Raw genomic sequence first — 19,978 nt, forward strand, 5'->3', positions numbered from 1 at the left:
TCGGGGCGCTCGCGGAGCTCCCCGGGCCCGGTCCCGGCTCCCCGCGCCCCCGGCCTGCGGGACACGGCGTGGGTCCCTCCCCAGGCACCCAGCGCCAGGAGAGACCCCGCGGGCTGGAGCAGCCGGTTCCCCAAGCACTGAGCAGACCCGTGGGGTGTCGCGCTGTCCCGGGCCCGCTCCAGCCCACGCGAATGGCAACCGTGAGCGGGGCCTGCGGGAATGCTTCCCCCTAGTGAGGAGCGAGGTGGAACCCTGGCTTTGCAGTGGCGGCACCCGCGGCCCCCGAGCGAGGGACAGACCGGACTGTGCCGACCCGTCCTAAGCTCTGCCCCGCGCAGTGGCGTCAGTGCCTCCGCCGCGTGCCGTCACGGCCTTGTGACGTCACTGAACGTCCCCGTGCCCGCCGGGTCCCCGCTGACCGAGCGTTCCGGCCGGGCCGGTGTTTCCGGGGAAGGACTCGGTGGCGCTTCCGGCGCGGGCGGAGGAAGTGACGGCGGGTTTGTTGACAGCCGAGGCTGCGGTGGGGGGTGCGGGCCCGAGCAGGACGCGGACCCCGGCCCGCCCCGGGGAGCCGGGACCAGCCGGGACCAGTCCCCCATGGCGCTAGGTGAGTACCGGTGCTCCGTCCCCAGCCCGGCCCGGGGGCACCGGGCCTGCCCGCCCGCGCGGGGGGAGGAACCGCCGCCCCCGGCATTGCCGGACGGTGCCCCTGGCGCTGTGCCCATCCTCTCCCCGGGACTGCCGGGAGCAGCCGGGCATCGCGGGGCAGCGCTCCGGCCGGCGGCAGCAGCTCCGGCTCTGCCCGGCGAGGTGACCTCTGAGTGCCTAGGGGACGAGGGAGGGCTCGGGTTCGGGGGCCAGCGCTGCCCGCGGGGTTGATGGAGAGCACTGCGGGCTGATTGAGTCCCAGTGCCCAGAGAGCCGTGACCAGGGACTCCAGGTAGTCTTCTTGGGCAGGTGACCTATGGAATGAAAATCCGTGATGTAATTCAGTGAGCCGAAGGAGCATCTTTACTGCAGGCAGGTACAAAAATCAACACATTCCCTGGCAAGTGTCTCTCTCACGATGTCAGTCTGGCTGGCTGACAAGTTTGGGAGTTGGAGGAGTTGCAGGCTTTGCTGGGACAGTTAGTTCCAGCAGGACAGGATAGTTCCATCTCCTCTTACTTACTTTCCCTAGTGTAAGAAGCGATGGTGTTTCCCCATAAAGGCAGTGATGACCCATCCATTAATAAAATCACAGTGATTTGCAGCTGCAAGATGCCAGCTAAAGTGACAGTGCAGTTTCCCTTCAGAGCATAACCTGTGCCAAACTCTGCATTTACATTACATTTGTAATTCTGAAGTCGCTGTAATCAGCTCATGTCAGTGCACATTGTTTGCCCTCTCCTTGGATGAGTCCCTGATGCTGGAACAGTCAGCTTTGCCAATCATTTTTGTAGCAACAGTGTAAACGTTGTGTGGTTGGCGTGGAGCCACAGTGAGTCAGGCTTGGCTCTGGGCACTGCCTGGAGAGAGGCTGGGAGAGATGATCGGTCTGAAGTCCAAGGAAGAGGATATTGGCACTGGCAGCCCCAGGAGGGGGCCTGAGCCTCACGTGCCAGTGCAGCCTGGAAATAAGCAAAACTTGCAAAGAAGCTGGTAGGTCCTGGGGATGAAGTAAGTAGAGCTGCTTGTACTGCACCTGGTTTTGGGTCTGTGGATGGCAGGAGGGTGCTGTTACTGCACAGACAGGGCTGTGTGCCCATAGAAAGGGCTTTTGTGTGCCTGCTCCTGAAGATCTGAGGAACTCAATTCCTTGATGCACTAAGGTGGAAGCAAATCTGTCAGAGAAATAAATTGGAAAAAATACTGGCAGATGAAATTCTGGTCACTTTTCGGTTCTTGCTCTTGAATTTTCAGCATCTTTCATGTATTTAACTCAAAAGCCACATGGCACCAGGCAGCTCATTGCTGGAAAAGCACTGGTGGCTGTCACTAGGCAGCTTCATCCTGTGTGAAGCTTCCCGAGGAGAACAGTTAGACAAATGTTAATGATTTTTCAGCCTCTCCAGTTCTTTTCTTTTTGTCAAACATTGAGGTTATAAATAGAGACGGTATTGATCAGGGCAGCTATTGACACTCCCCTCTGTGCTGCTGAGGTGTCATGTCTTCAGTCTAAGGAGGGAGAGGCCAGCTTGTGTTGTGTCCTGGACAAAAGGTTACAGCAGCTGTTCAGATAGCTGTAATAAATCAGGATGATGAAAGCTTTTCTTTGGTCTTATTTCACTGGGACAGTTTAACCATTCTTGATATTAAACTTCTGCATGGGATTGTGTTGGTGGATCACGGGGAGCTCAGAAGTTAAAGGGCAGCTGATTTCTTCAGGGCTGAGATCAACCGGCTGCATTGTGCTGGTCTCAGCAGAGAGGGAACAGAGGCTTGTCAGAGCCACAGGAAGGCTGTTCTTGCCCTCTGGTGCTCTGAGCTGCTTGGACAAGTCCCAAGCACTGGCCGTTTCCAACTGCACGTGACAATAGATTGTCAATGGGAATTTGTTTTCGAGTTCTCTGGCCATTGGTAGTAAACAGTGGAAGAACACTGGCTGCAGGGACCTCCTGTCTGATGGCACAGGGGAACCGGTAGGAACAGCAGAACACGCTTTCCAGCTGGTTTAGATCTTCCTGTCAATCTTGCCTTTCTGGAAAGATTCTCTCCAGCAAGCTTCAGGCAAAATCTGCAAGAGGGACTTGTTCTGGAGGTGAGGCTGATTCATCTCTAAAGCAGACACAGGACAGCTTCCTCCCACCTGCATTCCCTTTGCCAGGACCTCCCAGCCAGGGAAGACAGTACTCTGCACTCAGTGGGCTATTTCAACCTTGACTTCTCACCTTACTTAACTCCAAAGGTGAGAACTGTGGTTCTGGAGCTCCTCTTTTATCTATTTTGAAAACCCTCCATTTTCGTTGATGGGACCACATGCACTTGAGTGGAGATACTGTGGCACTATTGAGAAGTCAGTTTTATGTTCTTGTGACTCCCAGTTCAGCACTCAGTGACCAAAAGAGCAAGTTCCACCCTTAACACCATGATTGGAAAGAGTTTAAAGTATGATTTTTATGATTGCTGAGGTTTTGGGGTTTTTTACCTTTTAGAGTGATTAAGCTGAGGAATGGGAGTTAAACTCTTCTGTCTTGTACTGATACCATAGGAGAAGGAAAGAGAGAGCAGCAGAGGCTTTAGAGAAGCAGAGAGCTGGTGACACACAAATGTCCTGCTATTTGCAGCTGCAGGATAAAGATCAAAAACGGAATATGGTTAAGGACATTTTGCAACAGCTTCTCTAGCAATGGCTGCTCAGCTGTGGTGCAGAGAATAACAACTACTTCCACAGCATCAGTATTCTCAGGGCCAGCAGGGATAGACTTATTCATAAGACATAGGTTTTATATCAAAAATAAACATTTCAACTCATTCGTGTCTGTGGAAATACTTAGAAAATCTTAGGTTTGCATATAATGTGATTTGACCCCTTGAAAGTGAATTTTTGTTGTTGCTCTCCCAGCTAACTTTTCTGATAAGCCTGCCAGTGAGCAAGTCTTGATACCAGAGCAGCCAAGTAGCTTCAAATCAGAAAACAGGGATAGCTTCCCCCACTTGTCTGCCTCAATCATCCTTTATCCTTTTTGAAAAATAGAGGGCAAAAGCACCTTGCCTTTTTCCAGTTTAGTCACTCTTTGTGACAGATTTGGGATGGTGAGGGTGAGCTGGATGCAGAGGTGTCCAGCACAATCACAATCCTTGCCTTTACACTGCACTCATAGGGATCCCACAACAGTCTGTGTGTTTCCCTCTGGCTTCTGATCCACTTCACATTCTAGTTCAAGAGCTTACATGAAGCTTCTGGCTTGGCACAACAGAGAAACACTGAGCTTGAAAATTAGACTTGACTTGGAATGCTGGCAAAGAGAATGACAGGCAGGAGATATGGGGCCACAGATCCCACCAGTGCCAATACAAAGGGTTATGCTGACAGGAAATGTTCTGCTGGTTTATCCAACCCACTCTGGAGGAAACCTAGCAATGTGGCTCCTACCACTTCCCTTTCTGAGGGCCTTTGTCAGCCAGATAACCCTGCAATGAAGAAACATTTTGCTGTGTAGCCTCATTTCCAAACACATCACAATAACTCATTCCCACGGTATTCCCTAGGAGTGGAAATACCAAGTAATTAAGGGCACACTGCTGGAGAGGCCAAACTGCTGCAGGTCCTTTTGAGGTCAGCAAGTGATGGGCTGATAAATAAAACAAGCATCCTGCTGGTGTGACAGCTTTGTGGGACACTTGCATTTGTGCCTTTCTCAATGCATCTTTTTTCCCCTCTCTGCTTATAGCTGTCCTGATGGCCCCATAAATTCATCCCAGAACTTCATTTGAGGGAAGGATCTCCTGCATCAAAAGCTTCCTTCTGCTCTTCCCCTTGCCATAATTTCCCTCAAGATGGCATCTGACAGTCCTGAGTCGCTGATGACCTTGTGTACTGATTACTGCCTTCGCAACCTGGAGGGGACTCTCTGCTACCTCCTGGACAACGAAACGCTCCGGCTCCATCCCGACATCTTCCTGCCAAGCGAGATCTGTGACAAACTTGTCAATGAGTACGTTTCAGGCCTGGTTTGGGAAAGAGCTGGGAGCTCAGAGAAGGGGCAGTATAGTTCTCCAAAAATAACTATGGGAAAGAATTCATAGGGCTGTATTTTTCCAATCGATCATATTGGCAAATAAGGGTTTGCATGAACTTCAGAAGGAAGTGTTCCTTTTTGTACTGCTGTCATTCTAATTTCTTAGGGTAATCACCCTTTCCAAGTTAGTCAGAGCTCAGTGAGATGCTGTAAAAAGGGAAATGAAAAGAGTCAACCCAGAGTGAAAGTCACTGCTTCTTCCTAGAATGTCAATGAGCAAAAAGGAAGCCTTCCCATTTCCTATCACTGAAGCATTACAACACTCTGTCCAAGCAGAGAAATAAGAGTGCAAAGTGCTAACAGATGTTAAATTTTAAGGCTGTTGCTCCCATAGTTTTATAAAGCAATCTCTTTCCAGGGGTTTATGCAATTTGGCTGTCACAGTCTCTCTTGGCTGAACTTGTGCCCACAAAATCTGGCAAAGAATTTTGGCCAGCTAATTTTCTGAAAAATGAAAAAAAAAAAAAAGAATCAAATTACTAAGTTTAAACAGCTAGGGAAAAAATTCTGAAGTCTGTGCTTTCCAGAATCCAATTTGCTCACACACAAAGAGACTTTCACAAATCTTTGCCCAAGATTTTCCTATGGATCATTGGTTCTGTGCCAGAAGAGGTGGGTGAGCTCCTTTGCCCCAAAGACCAATCTGGGTGATATGGGGTTGAGGGTTTGTACTCACAGGTCTGTCACACTTCCTTGTCATCAGTACAGGTGCCAGAGCTGTGCCTGAGCCTGTGCTGTGCTAACACCATTGCCCCACACAGGTATGTGGAGCTGGTGAAGACAGACAGCATCTTTGAACCCCATGAAAGCTTCTTCACCCTCTTCTCAGACCCACGGAGCACCAGGCTAGCTCGGATCCACCTGCGGGAACACATCGTGCAGGACCAGGACCTGGAGGCCATCAGGAAGCAGGTGGGGCTGCACTGACAGCTGCCAAATCACGTAGCAACACTGCTGCACCGGCACCAGCTAAAATCCCAGGCACCCAGAGATTCCTGAGGCTCCATCCTTCACTGTCCAAGCTTTCTTTGGACTAACCTCAGCTTCTCTCTTCTCAGCTCCCAAAGCTGCTGTTGGGAATGGCATAGGACCCTGGTCAAGTTGGGTGATACGTGGATTCAGGCTGTCCCAGTGGGAGGTGTGAGGCAAATAGGGTGGGCACTTTTCCTGTGAAATACCTCTAATCTTGATTTCCCATTTTTCAGGATCTTATTGAGCTCTACCTGACTAACTGTGAGAAGCTGACAGCTAAGAGTCTGCAAACCTTGGTGAGCTTCAGCCACACACTGATCTCTCTGAGCCTCTTTGGCTGCTGCAATATCTTCTACGAGGAGGAGAACCCCGGGGGCTGTGAGGACGACTGCCTGGTGAACCCCACTCGCCAGGTCTTGGTCAAGGACTTTACTTTTGAAGGCTTCAGCCGCCTGCGCATCCTGAACCTAGGCCGCCTGATCGAGGGGGTAAATGTGGAGACACTGCTGCGGCCCTTGGCCTCCCTTGCAGCTCTCGACCTTTCTGGGATCCAGCTCAATGATGTGGGATTCCTGACCCAGTGGAAGGACAGTCTGGTTTCCTTAGTGCTTTACAACATGGACCTTTCAGAAGAGCACATACAAGTGATTGCACAGCTTCGCAAGCTCAGGTCAGCAGATCTGTTCTTCCTTCTTTATCCTTCTGCAGCTGATACAGGGAATGGTTTTTCAGGAATGGTCTTCTTGCCTGCTATCAGAGAGGCACCTGCTGCTGGGTTCAGTGTATAAACCTTCCTGTGAATAGGTTCACTCATTCTAAATATCTACTCATCACTGTACATATCTGACACGTCTAAAGCCAGCCTGAATTTTGCTTGTAAGAAGATGCCACTTAGCAGAAACTTCCCATTAGAACAAATAACACACATGATCCCCATTGCCCCCACTGGGTGTGCAGCAGGTAGAAGACACTTTTGTGAGTGGGATGTTGGCTCCAGTCTTAGGTAGGAGCCAGCAAAGTCTCTCTGTGCTGTAAGGAACCCCACCTTCACACTCACTTCCACCACTCCCTTAGCAGCAAGATTTCCTCAAAGCTTAAGCATTTAAATACCTGAAAGAAATCAGGATATTGTGATAACGTGGGGTGGAAAAATTTTAAGACTGGGGGAGCAGTCTAAAACCTGTGTAACTTAATTTGTGGGATGAGGCAAGATACATTTCTGGGGATGCACAAATCCTCTGGTGCATCATAATCTCCAGGTAGAAATGCTCAGGTGGTTGCTGTGATGGAGTTTGAAAAGGCAGTTTCTGAGCCTGAAGCAATTTCCTTTGTGATGTGTGGCCAGATGATTCACTGTGGTCCATTCCAAGTAGCCCTCTGCCAGATATCTGTGTGCTTTGATTAGACACAGGGCCAGCTGCTGCTGCCAGAGCCTACAGAACCACATTCCTGTATCTTGGGAAGGAAACAATGATAAATAATAATCACACTTGGCTCTGGTAGGGAGGCAGAAGCCCCAGCTAATGCTTTCCAGGCTGTGAGATGCTCTCTATCATTTTCAGGCACCTGGATATCTCCCGAGACCATCTGTCCAGTTATTACAAGTTCAAGCTGACCCGGCGGGTTCTAAACCTGTTTGTGGAAAACCTGGTGAACCTCACTTCGCTCGACATCTCAGGGCACACCATGCTGGAGAACTGCACTATCCCCAGCATGGAGGAGAACATGGGCCAGACAAGGTAAGGGAACAGCAATTACTGAGGTCTGCTTGGATGGATAGATCAGTCAAAGATGAATTAAGAACAGTTCCCTCTTCTGAGTTCCCCAATTCTGTAGGTCTAATCAGTACTAAAAAGCAGGATACAACTCTTGCCAGGTTCCCCTGACAGTAGAGACTGGTGTGAGAATCAGCTGTGATTGCTGTATGCAACACATGTAAGGACTTGTAAGAGTAATAAAGAATTCATCCCATCTGCCTGCCATGCATATCTGAAGTATTTCAGTTCTTTTCTACACACATTTTCCCAGGGATCTCCTGCAGGATTTTTTTTTCTGAAAGGACTCCAAAGCCCTTTACACATTTCCTACACAAAATACTCTTACCCTTGAGGAAATCCAGGCTCTTCTGACAGAACATTTATATACTGAGTCAGTACATCAGCATCCATAGGAAGACTGAGTGGTTTAGGAGCTTGTAATCTAAAGGCCTCTTTTCAGATTTGACCTGGATATTAGGCAGATCAACCCTTGGAAATCCTGGTGCCTCAGTAGAGGCATACCTAGAGGTCTGGTTTTCCATATCAGCCAGGAGCTCTGCCCTCTTATTAAGCACTTGCTGTACAAAAGCAAAGAAGTGAACCAGTACTGGCTCCTTTTCACTAGAGCTGATGAAAATCCACTGGCTCTTGGTCAATAAGGAACGTGTCAGCAAAAACAGTGTTCTGCATGTTCACAGAAGCAGACTTAGTATGTCTATCACATTACAAATACATTGGATGAGTGAAATCCACAGCCCTTTAAGATGAAATTTTCACCCCAAGTAGTGAATTTCCAGGACAAATTTTACCTGGGAAAGCTGCATCCTGTCTGCAATAATTCTTCCTGCTAGTTCCATTCAGCACATTCACCTTTCATTCAGGATCATCTGGGATGAATATTTAGTTATGTTGATAAGCAGCTGCCTAGTATAAAATGTAACTTTTACCAGTCTGGGTATGAAGCAGTACACAGTCAGAGTGAATGGAGGGCTGACAGCCATCTCTGTGGCAGGAGACACTTGAAGAAACACAGTACCAACATGAGCAATCTCTTGTTTTTTCACCCCAGCATTGAGCCAGCAAAGAGCAGCATTGCTCCCTTCCGGGGTCTGAAACGACCACTGCAGTTCTTGGGCCTTTTTGAAACATCCCTCTGCCGCCTGACCCATATTCCAGCCTACAAGGTAAGAAGGCTGCAGGAATATTGGCAGTAAGAACTTGCTAGAAGTTGAAAGAACATGAGAACACTGGCTGCCAGTGGAGTGGAGTTCTTTGGGTCTTGGGTGTGACAACTGAGCTCTGAGCTTTCAGTAACTACTTTATAATGCAAGAGAACTGCCAGAAAACAAGATCTGTACCCCACATAGTTTTTATAAGGGTTGAAAAACATGCCCCTTGGAGAAAAGCATGGCAAAACCATCCTGCTTGAAGGATATCTGTGACTACAGAAAATAATTTAAGACAGTAGGAGTCCTATTTTTGAATGGCATCCTCCTGCCCCAAAGGTGCCCTTCCTCATCCCTCTGGACTGTAAAGTTACTCAACCTCTGTCTCATCGTGGGCTGAACCTACTCTCAGGGGAGAGGGAAGGTATACCCTTTGACCTTTCAGAGTTTCCTTCTCATGTTGGTTTTCCTCCTTCATAATTTCTCCCCTGACTCTTTTTTGCTCCATACCAGGTGAGTGGAGACAAGAATGAAGAGCAAGTCCTGAATGCTATTGAGGCTTACACCGAGCACCGGCCGGAAATCACTTCCCGGGCCATCAACCTGCTTTTCGACATTGCCCGCATCGAGCGCTGCAGCCAGCTGCTGAGAGCCCTCCAGGTAAGCTTTGGCCTCACCCTGACATGGGGAATTTTGCACTCCCAGTCTGTTTTTCCACCCTGGGACACTGTATCAGGCCATTCCAGAGAAAGTTCCAGTAGCGCAGTGGAACTGGGTACCTTAATTTACTAAGCACGTTGCTGCAATGCCTGGGCCACACATTCCTTGCAGGCTTGTAACAGTCATTCCAAGAATTAGCAAGTCTGTGGCACTGAAGCTCCATGTTGCTTCTCTGTAGCTGGTGATCACAGCCCTCAAGTGCCACAAGGATGACAAAAACATTCAGGTGACGGGCAGCGCCGCGCTGTTCTACTTGACCAACTCCGAGTACCGCATGGAGCAGAGCGTGAAGCTGCGGCGCCAGGTCATCCAGGTGGTGCTGAACGGCATGGAGTCCTACCAGGAGGTCACAGTAAGAGCAGCCCAGGCACCTTTGGTTCCCATAGTCCTCTTTCCCTGTATCAATTCTTTAGCATGGTGTCAGCATTTGGGTTTCCTCTGCCTGCAGGGAGTTAAACAAGACAGAGAAGTTATTGCCCAGCTCTGCTCCTGGTCTCCACTCACCAGTGGGGATTACAAACAGGGCTCTCCTTTTTATCCATGAACAGTGGTCAAAGGGTGTATGTGACACACGGATACCTGGCACTGACTGTGGAGTGAAATGGTTGTGGGTAAAGGGGATGTTGAGTCAACACAAAGAGACATCTCTGTACTGGAAGTCAGCTGTGTAGAGGGCCAATAGGCAGTGAGGAGCTGGCTTGGAAAGCAATGGGCCCTGGAGAATTGGGTGGCCTCATGAGACTGGAGTGACAGTCATTGAGAATGTCTAAAGCACAGCACTAGATCAGAGGGTAACCAATCTCAGTTGTAGTCAGGCAAGAAGATGCTTTCAATAGCAAGCTGCAAGGAAACATGAGATGGTAGGGTCTGTGCTTTTGTAGCCTCTTGGCCCAGTGTTTGGTTCCTTTTGCCCCAGGTGCAGCGGAACTGCTGCCTGACGCTGTGTAACTTCAGCATTCCCGAGGAGCTGGAGTTCCAGTACCGCCGAGTGAACGAGCTGCTGCTGAGCATTCTCAACCAGAGCCGGCAGGATGAGTCCATCCAGCGCATCGCTGTGCACCTCTGCAATGCCCTGGTCTGCCAGGTGGACAACGACCACAAAGAAGCTGTGGGCAAGATGGGGTTTGTCATGGTTGGTATGGTCCCAAGGTGTCTACTTATCCCCAACCCAGGCTAGGACAATTCCCTTACAGGTGTCCACCAAAAGCCTCCAGCCATGATCCAACCTCACAATATCACAGGAGGGAAACAGTGTCCCAGCAATGCTGACCTTTCCCGGAACCTACCCCTTTACTTGCTTACCAACTCTGGAAGTTATGATCTCAGAGACAGGCTGGTGTGAGGGCAGGAGGGGACTGTAACCTCACCACATTAGGTTATTTCCAGATCTGATACCAGCTTGTGACTGTCTCCTTGTGTTTCTCCCCAAGTTTGCATCAATTTCCCAATCAACCCATATCCCTTGCCTTTTCCAAGGACTGCAAAGGTTGTTGCTTTGGCACAGTTATGCTGCATCTCAGACCTTGTCATACAGCTCAAAACTGAGTCAGCTGCAATCTCAACAGCTCAGGGACTGTGGATAGTTCAGCTCTGTGAATACTTGCAACTTGGAACATGACACAGTCCCACTGGTTTAGAGAAGATACATCAAATAGGTTCTCTGCAAAAGATCAAAATTGGCAATAACTGTGATACTGCAGGGCTGGTTAAGTTTTGGCTCCACAATTTTTGAACTGTTTCTCACTCTTTCCCTTTCTTTGCCCACAGACAATGCTAAAGTTGATTCAGAAGAAGTTGGTTGATAAAACGGTGAGTGTTTCCCAAAAAACATATATGCATAGAGGATTTTCTCTTCAGTCTGATTTAGGCATGGAGATCTGCCCAGAGTGCCAGCTCAGCTTCTCTAACAAACACAAGACATCTCAGCTGGTGCTGCAGAATTCCCTGTCCCAGGGTGAGGGCAGGGGAATGTGACAGGGATGCAAAAATATTAAACAAAAAACTGAAAGTGAACAACAAGGTTTTCTTACCTCTAAATCATCCAGGGTGATGCCAGACAGGAAAGAGGTGATTAGTTTCACCAGGCTCCTGCATTTGCAAGGCTCTGATTCTGCCCCTTTCCCTACAGTGTGATCAGGTGATGGAGTTCTCCTGGAGTGCCCTTTGGAACATCACTGATGAGACCCCAGATAACTGTGAGATGTTCCTTAACTACAGTGGCATGAAACTGTTCTTGGAGTGCTTGAAAGTAAGTGTCTGATTGTCTCTGGAGAGATGCTGACAGGAGCAGTGGAAATGCAGGACTCCTGGTTCTGCTCCTCTCCCAGCATTACTTCCTACATTTCACAAACAGGAAAGTAAAAGCTTGTGTAAGTTTTTCCTTTCTCACATCATTCCACCCAGCCAGTAGAACAGAGAAATTTGCAGTGAACACATCTTCCCCTTTGCCCATCTTTGCTCAGTCCTGTCAAGCAGAGCAGTAGTGTACAGTGGGCTTTGTTGATCCTCCCTTTTCACACAGACCTTTAGCACCGTTTGGCACCTGCCAAGGAGCCACTGCTGACTACCCAAAAATACTGAGCTTTTCTAGATGCACTGTACAGCCTTTTCCTAGGGTGGCTTGTTCTCAGCATCACCAGAGTCCTGCCTGTGTATAATCCTGTTCCTTGCCTGGCCAGGAGTTCCCAGAGAAACAGGAGCTGCACCGCAACATGCTGGGTCTCCTGGGCAATGTGGCAGAAGTGAAGGAGCTCCGCCCGCAGCTCATGACCTCCCAGTTCATCAGTGTGTTCAGGTGAGTGCCTGGCTGGCAACCAGCTGGGCTCTGATCTTTTCTCCTGAACCACCTGGAGATTTGTGAATCTTTACTGCATCAGCAGTTCTAAGTGATCTCTTCTCTCTTGGCAGCAACCTGCTGGAGAGCAAAGCTGATGGGATTGAGGTGTCCTATAATGCCTGTGGAGTGCTCTCCCATATCATGTTTGATGGTCCAGAGGCCTGGGGGATCTGTGAGCCTCACAGAGAGGAAGTTGTGAAGAGGATGTGGGCAGCCATCCAGAGCTGGGATATCAACTCCAGGAGAAATATCAATTACAGGTGAGAAATGGAAAAGATTTGCCCACTCACACAAGAACCAGGATTGTCACAAGAAGGAAACACCTACAGAGAGAAAGGAAGAGAGAGAGCCTAGCATGGAGGCTTTTTTCAGAGTGAAGGAGAAACATCTTCAGGGACATATTCTTTAGTGAGGGTTTTACATCTTCCTTTGAAACATGTTACATAGGATATTGAAATTAGACACCTTACCCGACAATTCCTATGGGAGAAGTTTGGCAGCCCAGCAAAGTTTCCTCCTGCATGTTTCTGCTGAAATGGAATAGTTCAGGAAAACCATGGTCTGTCTGGGACTGCCTGAGCATTTTCCTCTGATACTGCTGTCCTTCTGCTGTCCTTTGCTTCCCAAAGTCACATGCTTTCACTCTTCTCTGGGGCATATTTAGACACAATTACCAGAAATCCCTTCAAAGGTTAATACAACTGCTGGAATCCTCTAAACCCCTTCCTGTAAGAGGGTATCAGGTACTCAGAATTCCCTTGGTGCTTGGCAGGGATCCAGAACTGGCATTCCAGTGCCTGTTTACTGTAGAGACAGTATAGTATTGTTGTCAAAAGAAACACGGCAACCTTTGCACATGTGCAGCCAGCTTTGCCTGGGTATGGTTTGGCTCTGTCCCTCCTCAAACTGATCAGTGCTGCTGAATTTCAATTCCTGTGAGGAAATGCCTAATGGAGGATGGAAATCAGTTCCTGGGCTCAGTAGCCTTCATTGCAGCTATTTCTCTGAGCAGTGTGTTTGTGCTGAAGTGGTGGGGCCTGTAGTCCTGCCAGCACTGTCCTGGGACACTGACTTAGTATTACTGCCAGAATCTCTGACATGCCAGTGGATTTACTGCTGTGGTATCTATGTGCAGAGTTTGTATTGCTGTGAGTGGCAAAGGTGCTGAAAGAAGTAGCTCTTGGATTTGTAACATCTTCTGTAATATTTCTATGCAGGTCATTTGAACCAATCCTTCGACTTCTTCCACAAGGGATCTCCCCAGTCAGCCAGCACTGGGCCACCTGGGCACTCTATAACCTGGTCTCTGTCTACCGTAAGTTCTCTTTTTGAAATCATAGTCCCTGCACTGTAGAAGCTGGGGGGGGGAGGACCTGAGGCTGTCAGCAGAAAACGTCTTCTGAGATTAAGCTAGGTAGGTAGAGAAAACCTTCTTTGAACAATGCAGGAGTGTCCAGGCAGCACAGCCAAATACAGCCAAATTAGACTTGGTGGGTAGGAAATTGCTTCACTGTTTTGATCCTTCTCCTTCCCCTCCTGCCACCCTTTGTACCACTCTTGTGAGGGTTCACAAGGACCTGATTTATTCTTTTCTTTGCAGCTGACAAGTACTGCCCACTGCTGATCAAAGAAGGTGGGATTCCTCTCCTGAAGGACATGATTAAAATGGCCTCAGCACGACAAGAGACCAAGGAAATGGCCCGGTAGGACACTAGTGCACTATCACAAACTCTTGGTTTAGTTTAGTTTGCCTTAGTTTAGTTTTTAATACTTCCACATAATGTGAGGTGACCAAAGCAAGGCCCATAGTGATGTGTATGAGAGGTATGAATTGAACACAGGAGAAGCAGAGGAAAAAGAGGTTGAAAACAGAAGACAAGAGATGTTTATAGGTGGGCAGTACCCACAGATTATTGCCAGGCATCTGGGTTGTCGATTGGCTTGTTGAGCAAGGGAGCCACAAGGCTAATTGCAGTTCTTAGGCCAGCAGTCCCCAGTTATCACTTTTCCCTGTACTTGGGTGGGCTACCTGTCTTCAGAATCATGCTGGCCTGTCACTGAACTGCCAACTACATAAAAAGAGAGCATTTTTCAGAGTCCATCAGCCTTGCAATGATACCTTTCTTTGGAGTCATCCTTTCAGAGTTGTAAAGGCCAGCTGCAGTTTCTGATCATTGGCAAAGTGACAGCTGTAACTTCATACCTGCAGGATGAATAGAAGAGAGAGGTAGAGATCTGGGAATACATACCTGGCAGCAGGTATTCCCACTGCTGAAGGGTTGCTAAATGCTGGAGGGAACTGGAGCCTGCAGAAGAGAGTCACAATTACACACAGTGTGTGGGATGGGACAGGTGACAGCACAGTGAAGGACAAACATTTGTATTCGTGTATTTCCTGGTGGGATTTAAAGGCATCTGAGGTTTTGGGTATGGGGGTAATGAGTGAATGGTCACAACTGGATCTGGATATGCACTACCATAACTTGACATTCCAAGCTGGGAGATGCTTTTGTGGAGTTCACTGGTTTTGACACAGTTTGTGTCTCAGATACAAACAGGACGCAGTTACACAGAAATCAGCTCCGGGACAGTTCTCACCTCACTGTCCCACAGCTGAGGTGCAATAAGCCTTAAACTAAACCCTCTCTCCTTGTCCTTGTTTTATCCATAGGAAAGTTATAGAGCACTGCAGTAACTTTAAGGAGGAGAACATGGACACTTCCAGATAGAGGCAATCACCCAATGCCTCTTGCCAGCACTGTATCCAGCTTCTCTCTAACTCATTGTACATAGGGAGGACTCTTTCTTACCAACTCGCCCGTTGGAAGGAAACTTTATGTGTGTGTGTGAGACCCTCAGTAGATGAAGGTGAATAGGGGAGGGGGGAGGGACTTTTTGCACAACAAAATGCTTTCCTTAACTTAGTGGACTTTTTTGTTATGAAGTTTCAGGTTGAAGTTCCGTGTGTATGATTTCTGTATAAAAAGAGAACAAAAAACAAAGACAATTACATTACGTATCTTTTAACCTTTTTATTTTAGACCACACAGAGAGCCTCAAATGACCATGAGCTTGAAGACCTTGTGTGATCACTAGTGTGACATGTTTATTTCCCACTTTTTAGAAAATTCCCTTTTGCTGTACTGCATGAGGTCCTGTGATGTCTGCAAGATCACCAGTCCTGAATCAGCATTGGCTGCTCAGTGGGGAGACAGGCAGTGATGTGGGTCATTTGGAAGTAAGACATTCCCAATAAAGTCAAGAGGTCTGTTTTGTCCCCATTGGCAGTACAGTAGGATCTGCCAGCCCACCCAGCCTCAGAAGGTCAGGGATGACCAGTAGAACCATTTATACATTCTTGGCTACAAGAGCTTCTCTCTCAAAGGGAGCCTGTGCAACAAGGCACAAGGTTTGTTCACAAAGGGCTACACATCTTCATTCCAGTCCTTCACCAAACTTTTTAGTTGTGTTTTGTTTTGTGGGAAAGGGCTACAAAGCCAAACAGAGTATTTCCCTCTGCATACTGCTAGACCCTAGTCCAGAGCAGCTGTGCCCCTTCGTGCAAGTCCCAGGAAGGGACTGGAGCTGTTCTGTCATCCCTCAGCCTGTGTCATCACAAGCTGTGCCCAGTAGCATCATAATCTTCTTTCCCAGGAAGCACAACTGGAATTGGAGGTAGGGATTCTCCAGGCACCCTCTGAAAGGCAATCCCAGGAAATAGCACCTTTTGTTCCATCCCAAGATCTTCCCCCTTTTCTCAGAAGCAGAAGGGCCTATTCCTATCAGACTCCCAGAAGCACTTACCAGTGCAGTCCCAGTCCCATCAGCACATTACTCCAGCCTGTGTGACACAGGTGAGAGGAGAGTCCCACTGAGCTGGTCTTCACCTGTAACACTCCTGACCTGTAATGGCTCAAGAAGCTGAAGGCCAAGGTTTGCTTCAGCCAGGTACTCAGCAGTACAGTTGTCCATGTCATAGCCCACTGCTCATCACAATTCTTTGAGAATTCACAAATTTTCCCTTAGAAGGGATTCTTAGAAGACGTTGTGCCTGGTAGAAGGAAGATGAGCCCATGGCCATGCAGGCTGGGATATTTCAGGCCTCAGAGCACAGTAATTCGCTGCTCTCTTCCCTCATACACTTTGCTCTCAGATTTGAGTCGCTGCTATGAGGTTCTGCTAACGCTCAGATTTCATGTTGTCCTTGTGAGCACGTTAGAGACGGATCCTTGATCCACAAACTGACACTTTAACTGACAGAATATAAACTGCCTGGAGAGGTTTACTTTTACTGCCAATACGGTGTTATTCAATGTCTTTTTTTTTTTTTTTTTCTTTTTAACCATATGTCATTTGTTTCGGTATTGTGAGATCTGTACTTTTTTCTTTTAAGTATTTTTCAAACATATATATTTTTGTGTCACTTTTAAATTGTTTTCATAAGATTTGCAAAACTTGACAAATTATACTTTTTTGCAGTCCTTTGAAATGTATTTTTCTCTTATTCCTGTTTCCTAAGAATTTGCGTCCCTATGAGCTTTGAGATGGTGATGCTTATTTCAAGATCTGTTTTCTGTGTAACATTTGCTAATCTTCCTTCTAGATGCAAAACTAAGAGGGGCTGCAGATACAGCCTTGGTTGTTAGGGGAGTCAGGCTTTGTTGTTTAATTCCCCATTTAGTGCTGCTGTTCTTGGGAAGTTGTTTCACATGGCAGTGCCACCCACCACGTCTGCTTCCTTTCCAATGCCCATATAGTGAAAGCTCCTGCCACTAAAATCTTGAACTGACTGACAAAAAGCACTCAAGATTCTGACTGTGTTGGCAAGGTGGGAGTAAAGCAGAAGGGGACACATGACAGATGTGAGGTATCAGAAAGTCTTGTCCCCAGAAAGCAGCTGCCACATTGGGGAGACAGTGGAGCTGAGGAACTCCTATCTCAGCTGGAGCAGATCCCAGCCTCTCCCTGCAATCCAAGCCAAGCAGCTGGGCTCTACTCTGAGATTTTGCCACAATTGCATCAAAGCTAATGAACAACCAATGGCTTGGTTTTATCTGCCTTGAGACCCCGAAGGTTTGGGTTTTCCAAACCAGTGCTTCCACAAGTTGAGCAGTTACTGGAATCTCACCTGCTGCATCCCAAACTAACAAGATCCATACTACATCAAAGCTGTTTCACACTGTAAAGGTAACCTCTGTGCTCACTGCTCACAGACCCTCAGCAAGCTATACCTCAGCCCGAATCAGGATAAAAAGATTTTCCCAGCAATAAGGAGATAAGTGGAACCAGGCCAGACTGTCAGAAAAGCTCAGCTTGCTGAAATCTGTCACCTATCCCAGGGGAAAGAGGGACTCTAACTGGGCTGTTGTAGAAAGCCTCGTGAACGATTTTGACTCAGGCCACCAGCAAGGAAAATGCCTGAGGCAGCACATTAAAAGGAGTAACACCCCTGTTAGAGTAACATGAGCTTTTGAGCTTTGCCTGCAAGCTTCAGTGTCTTCAAGATTTTGTGAGCTGAAAAATAACATTTTCCCTTCAGTAAGAAGAAAAGAGGGAAAAGTGTCCTCTGAGCACCAGAGCACAATCAAACAGTTCCTGTAACTGGAAGACTGAAACTAGTTTGGGCCTCAGTTTCCCTAACTGAAACTGAGTAACTAACTGAAGCCATAATGCATGACCTGAAAATGTTTTTTGGTGGCAAGGATTTAACTGGTGCCATAGATCCAGAGCTGAGGACAGAACAGGAGAGTTGCCCAGAGACATCACATCAATGTTCCGCAAAGGAAGGGAGGGCAAAGTGGCAGATCTTTTTATGAAGGTTTAATGTAAAAGGGGAAGCTGGATACTCTGAAATGCTTGACTGCTCCAGGGATGCCTCTCAGGCCTTCCAGCTTTGCTGGATCAAAGGAACAAGCCAGGAAACTTCAACTCCACACAAAATTATACAGCCAGTGACTAACCCTGCTCAGAAAACCAGAATGGGGTTCTATTTTTCAAATGAAAGTCCAGCTGGAGAGAAGTTCACAGCATGTAAGGATATTGCAGAGGGGCTCCTTGTGCTCAGTAGCTGTTGGCCCACTCAGACTCTTCATGTTTTCGCTACTACATTTCCTTTAATATTCCAAAGCTTGGCAAGCAGAGCACGAACACAACTCAGTAGGTCCCTTCAGAGACTACCAACAAAGGAATCTTCTACCTGAACTGTGTGTGGTTTCCTTCCTGGCTGGAGGCTGCCCTGTCCTCCAGTGGCCCTTGTCAGTGACCCAGCAGTGCCCAGGTGTCCATGTTCTCTGGAGCAGATAAGAGCAAACAGGTGAGCAACTTCCCACCAGTGCTTCCATTTTACAAGATCTGTGGGAGGAATTGCTCATAAGGATTGGCATCTACTTGGGTGGTGTTTAACACCCAGACGCACCAGACTTTCTCATCTAGTCCAAGCCAAGAAAGTTTAACACACTGGTACTTGTGGCAATCAGAACACTGCAGATAATTCATCTGCACCACGGCTGCTGTTTCCCTGCACTTTCCTACTGAAACGATTCTCTTCAGCACTGAATCCTACCCAGCTTGTCACCTTGGCTGGGCTTCTGCTGCTGTCACTCTGGTCTCTGCAAAAGATGAGTGGGAAGAAAAGTCTTGGAGCTGTGAGTCAATTCCCTCTCATTACCTGAAGAAGGCAATTTATTACCAGTAGGGCAAGAGCTAGAGGGCTCTGCAGTCAGGGACTATCCATAGAAAAGACATTTCCTTGAGATTGTTTAGGGAGGAGTCTGCCACAGCTCAGGTGTTAGAGGACAGCTTGTGCTGGAAAAAGAGAATTAAAAGTAGGGAAACAGCTGGTCTCCATGACAACCATGTATGTGTATGAAGCACAGAGGGCAACAGTCATCAGGAATGGATGAAAAGCAGCATGAGGGCTGAAGGAGAAGAGAGCACTTAAGGAATGAGGGAGATACTCTGCTGAACTGAAACACTTCTGCTTTAGCAGACTGTTTTGATTTCATATAACTGTCAGTGATTCTCTCTGTAACTGTTTTCTTGTTTTAGAAAAGTTTTTAAGCTAACTAAATATGTATTTCCTTGTTTTGCAATGAAAATACCCTCAGTTATAATGAGCAAGTGTCTCCTTTTACTCTGTCCATGGACCTGCCTGATGCTGAGGCCTGGTTCAAATGTTTGTACCTGGTGAAACTGAGAAAAAAAAAAATCAAAATGCACAACTGTTGCTTCCTTACAATTCTGAATGAATTAACTTTTCTGTTGTATCCATTGGATACCCACAGTGTATTAAACCTAGTGCTCAAGAGTGTCTTCTTCCTTTGTTCTATGAATGTGGTTTATTTAGGTACATTACTGGTCCATTTGCTGTCATATATTTAATTAAAAATGAAAGGAACTGCCATGTGTTGATGATGCTGTTGAGTGCCTTTGCCTTTCATCACTCCAAAAGACACAATACTGCTTGTCAGCAGAAGAAAGCCTTGGAGAACGAGAGCATTGTTAGGAAATTGTGTGAGAGGAGAAAAAAATCAGGACAACATTTGAATGTCCAGATTGCTTTGAACTCTGTAACATATCTGCAGCTCACACTCCACAGCCTGCCTTTTGTAAGGGGCAGGATCTGAGCACTTAAGAAAAGACAATCTGCTTTAAGGCCAGCCTGCCTTTCTTCTTAAGACCTTGGTCCTGGAAGGGCTCAGTGCCAGTTAATTCGGTGGTCACTATGGAGTCTGTAAAGGAGCAAGGTGAACAGGATGGGAGGAGCATTTGTGTGAAACTGAACTGCCTCTGAAAACATGAAGTGTT

The 19,978-nt window shown here is 47.6% G+C and overlaps 1 protein-coding gene across 3 annotated transcripts; it reads left to right on the forward strand.

Moving 5' to 3' along the window:
- Positions 1 to 32: 32 nt before the first annotated feature.
- On the forward strand, positions 33 to 19,582 carry ZER1 (zyg-11 related cell cycle regulator). Of its 3 annotated transcripts, XR_004499664.1 has the most exons (17): positions 35 to 607; positions 4,374 to 4,637; positions 5,483 to 5,633; positions 5,927 to 6,363; positions 7,256 to 7,432; positions 8,520 to 8,634; positions 9,130 to 9,276; positions 9,515 to 9,688; positions 10,253 to 10,468; positions 11,104 to 11,145; positions 11,465 to 11,584; positions 12,015 to 12,130; positions 12,244 to 12,432; positions 13,390 to 13,487; positions 13,773 to 13,875; positions 14,844 to 15,040; positions 15,297 to 19,582. XR_004499664.1 is itself a non-coding variant. In XM_033518456.1 (16 exons), exons 2-16 carry the CDS (start codon positions 4,480 to 4,482, stop codon positions 15,331 to 15,333), a joined length of 2,280 nt encoding a protein of 759 aa, XP_033374347.1. In that variant the 5' UTR covers positions 33 to 607; positions 4,374 to 4,479; the 3' UTR covers positions 15,334 to 19,582. The 3 variants fall into 3 exon arrangements, 2 of the variants coding, with proteins under 2 accessions (XP_033374347.1, XP_015500165.1); XM_033518456.1 differs by lacking the exon at positions 14,844 to 15,040 and having other exon boundaries at positions 33 to 607; XM_015644679.3 differs by having other exon boundaries at positions 14,844 to 19,574.
- Positions 19,583 to 19,978: the final 396 nt, after the last annotated feature.

The sequence above is a fragment of the Parus major genome, chromosome 17 (assembly GCF_001522545.3).
Source record: "Parus major isolate Abel chromosome 17, Parus_major1.1, whole genome shotgun sequence".
NCBI classification, from domain to species: Eukaryota; Metazoa; Chordata; class Aves; order Passeriformes; family Paridae; genus Parus; species Parus major.

Excerpts from the sequence above, each read along its gene's own strand:
- ZER1 (XM_015644679.3), top strand. The coding sequence starts at position 4,480 with ATGGCATCTGACAGTCCTGAGTCGCTGATGACCTTGTGTACTGATTAC. Across the intron at positions 5,634-5,926 it reads TGGAGGCCATCAGGAAGCAG|GATCTTATTGAGCTCTACCT; the intron begins GTGGGGCTGCAC and ends CCCATTTTTCAG. Across the intron at positions 9,689-10,252 it reads AGTCCTACCAGGAGGTCACA|GTGCAGCGGAACTGCTGCCT; the intron begins GTAAGAGCAGCC and ends CTTTTGCCCCAG.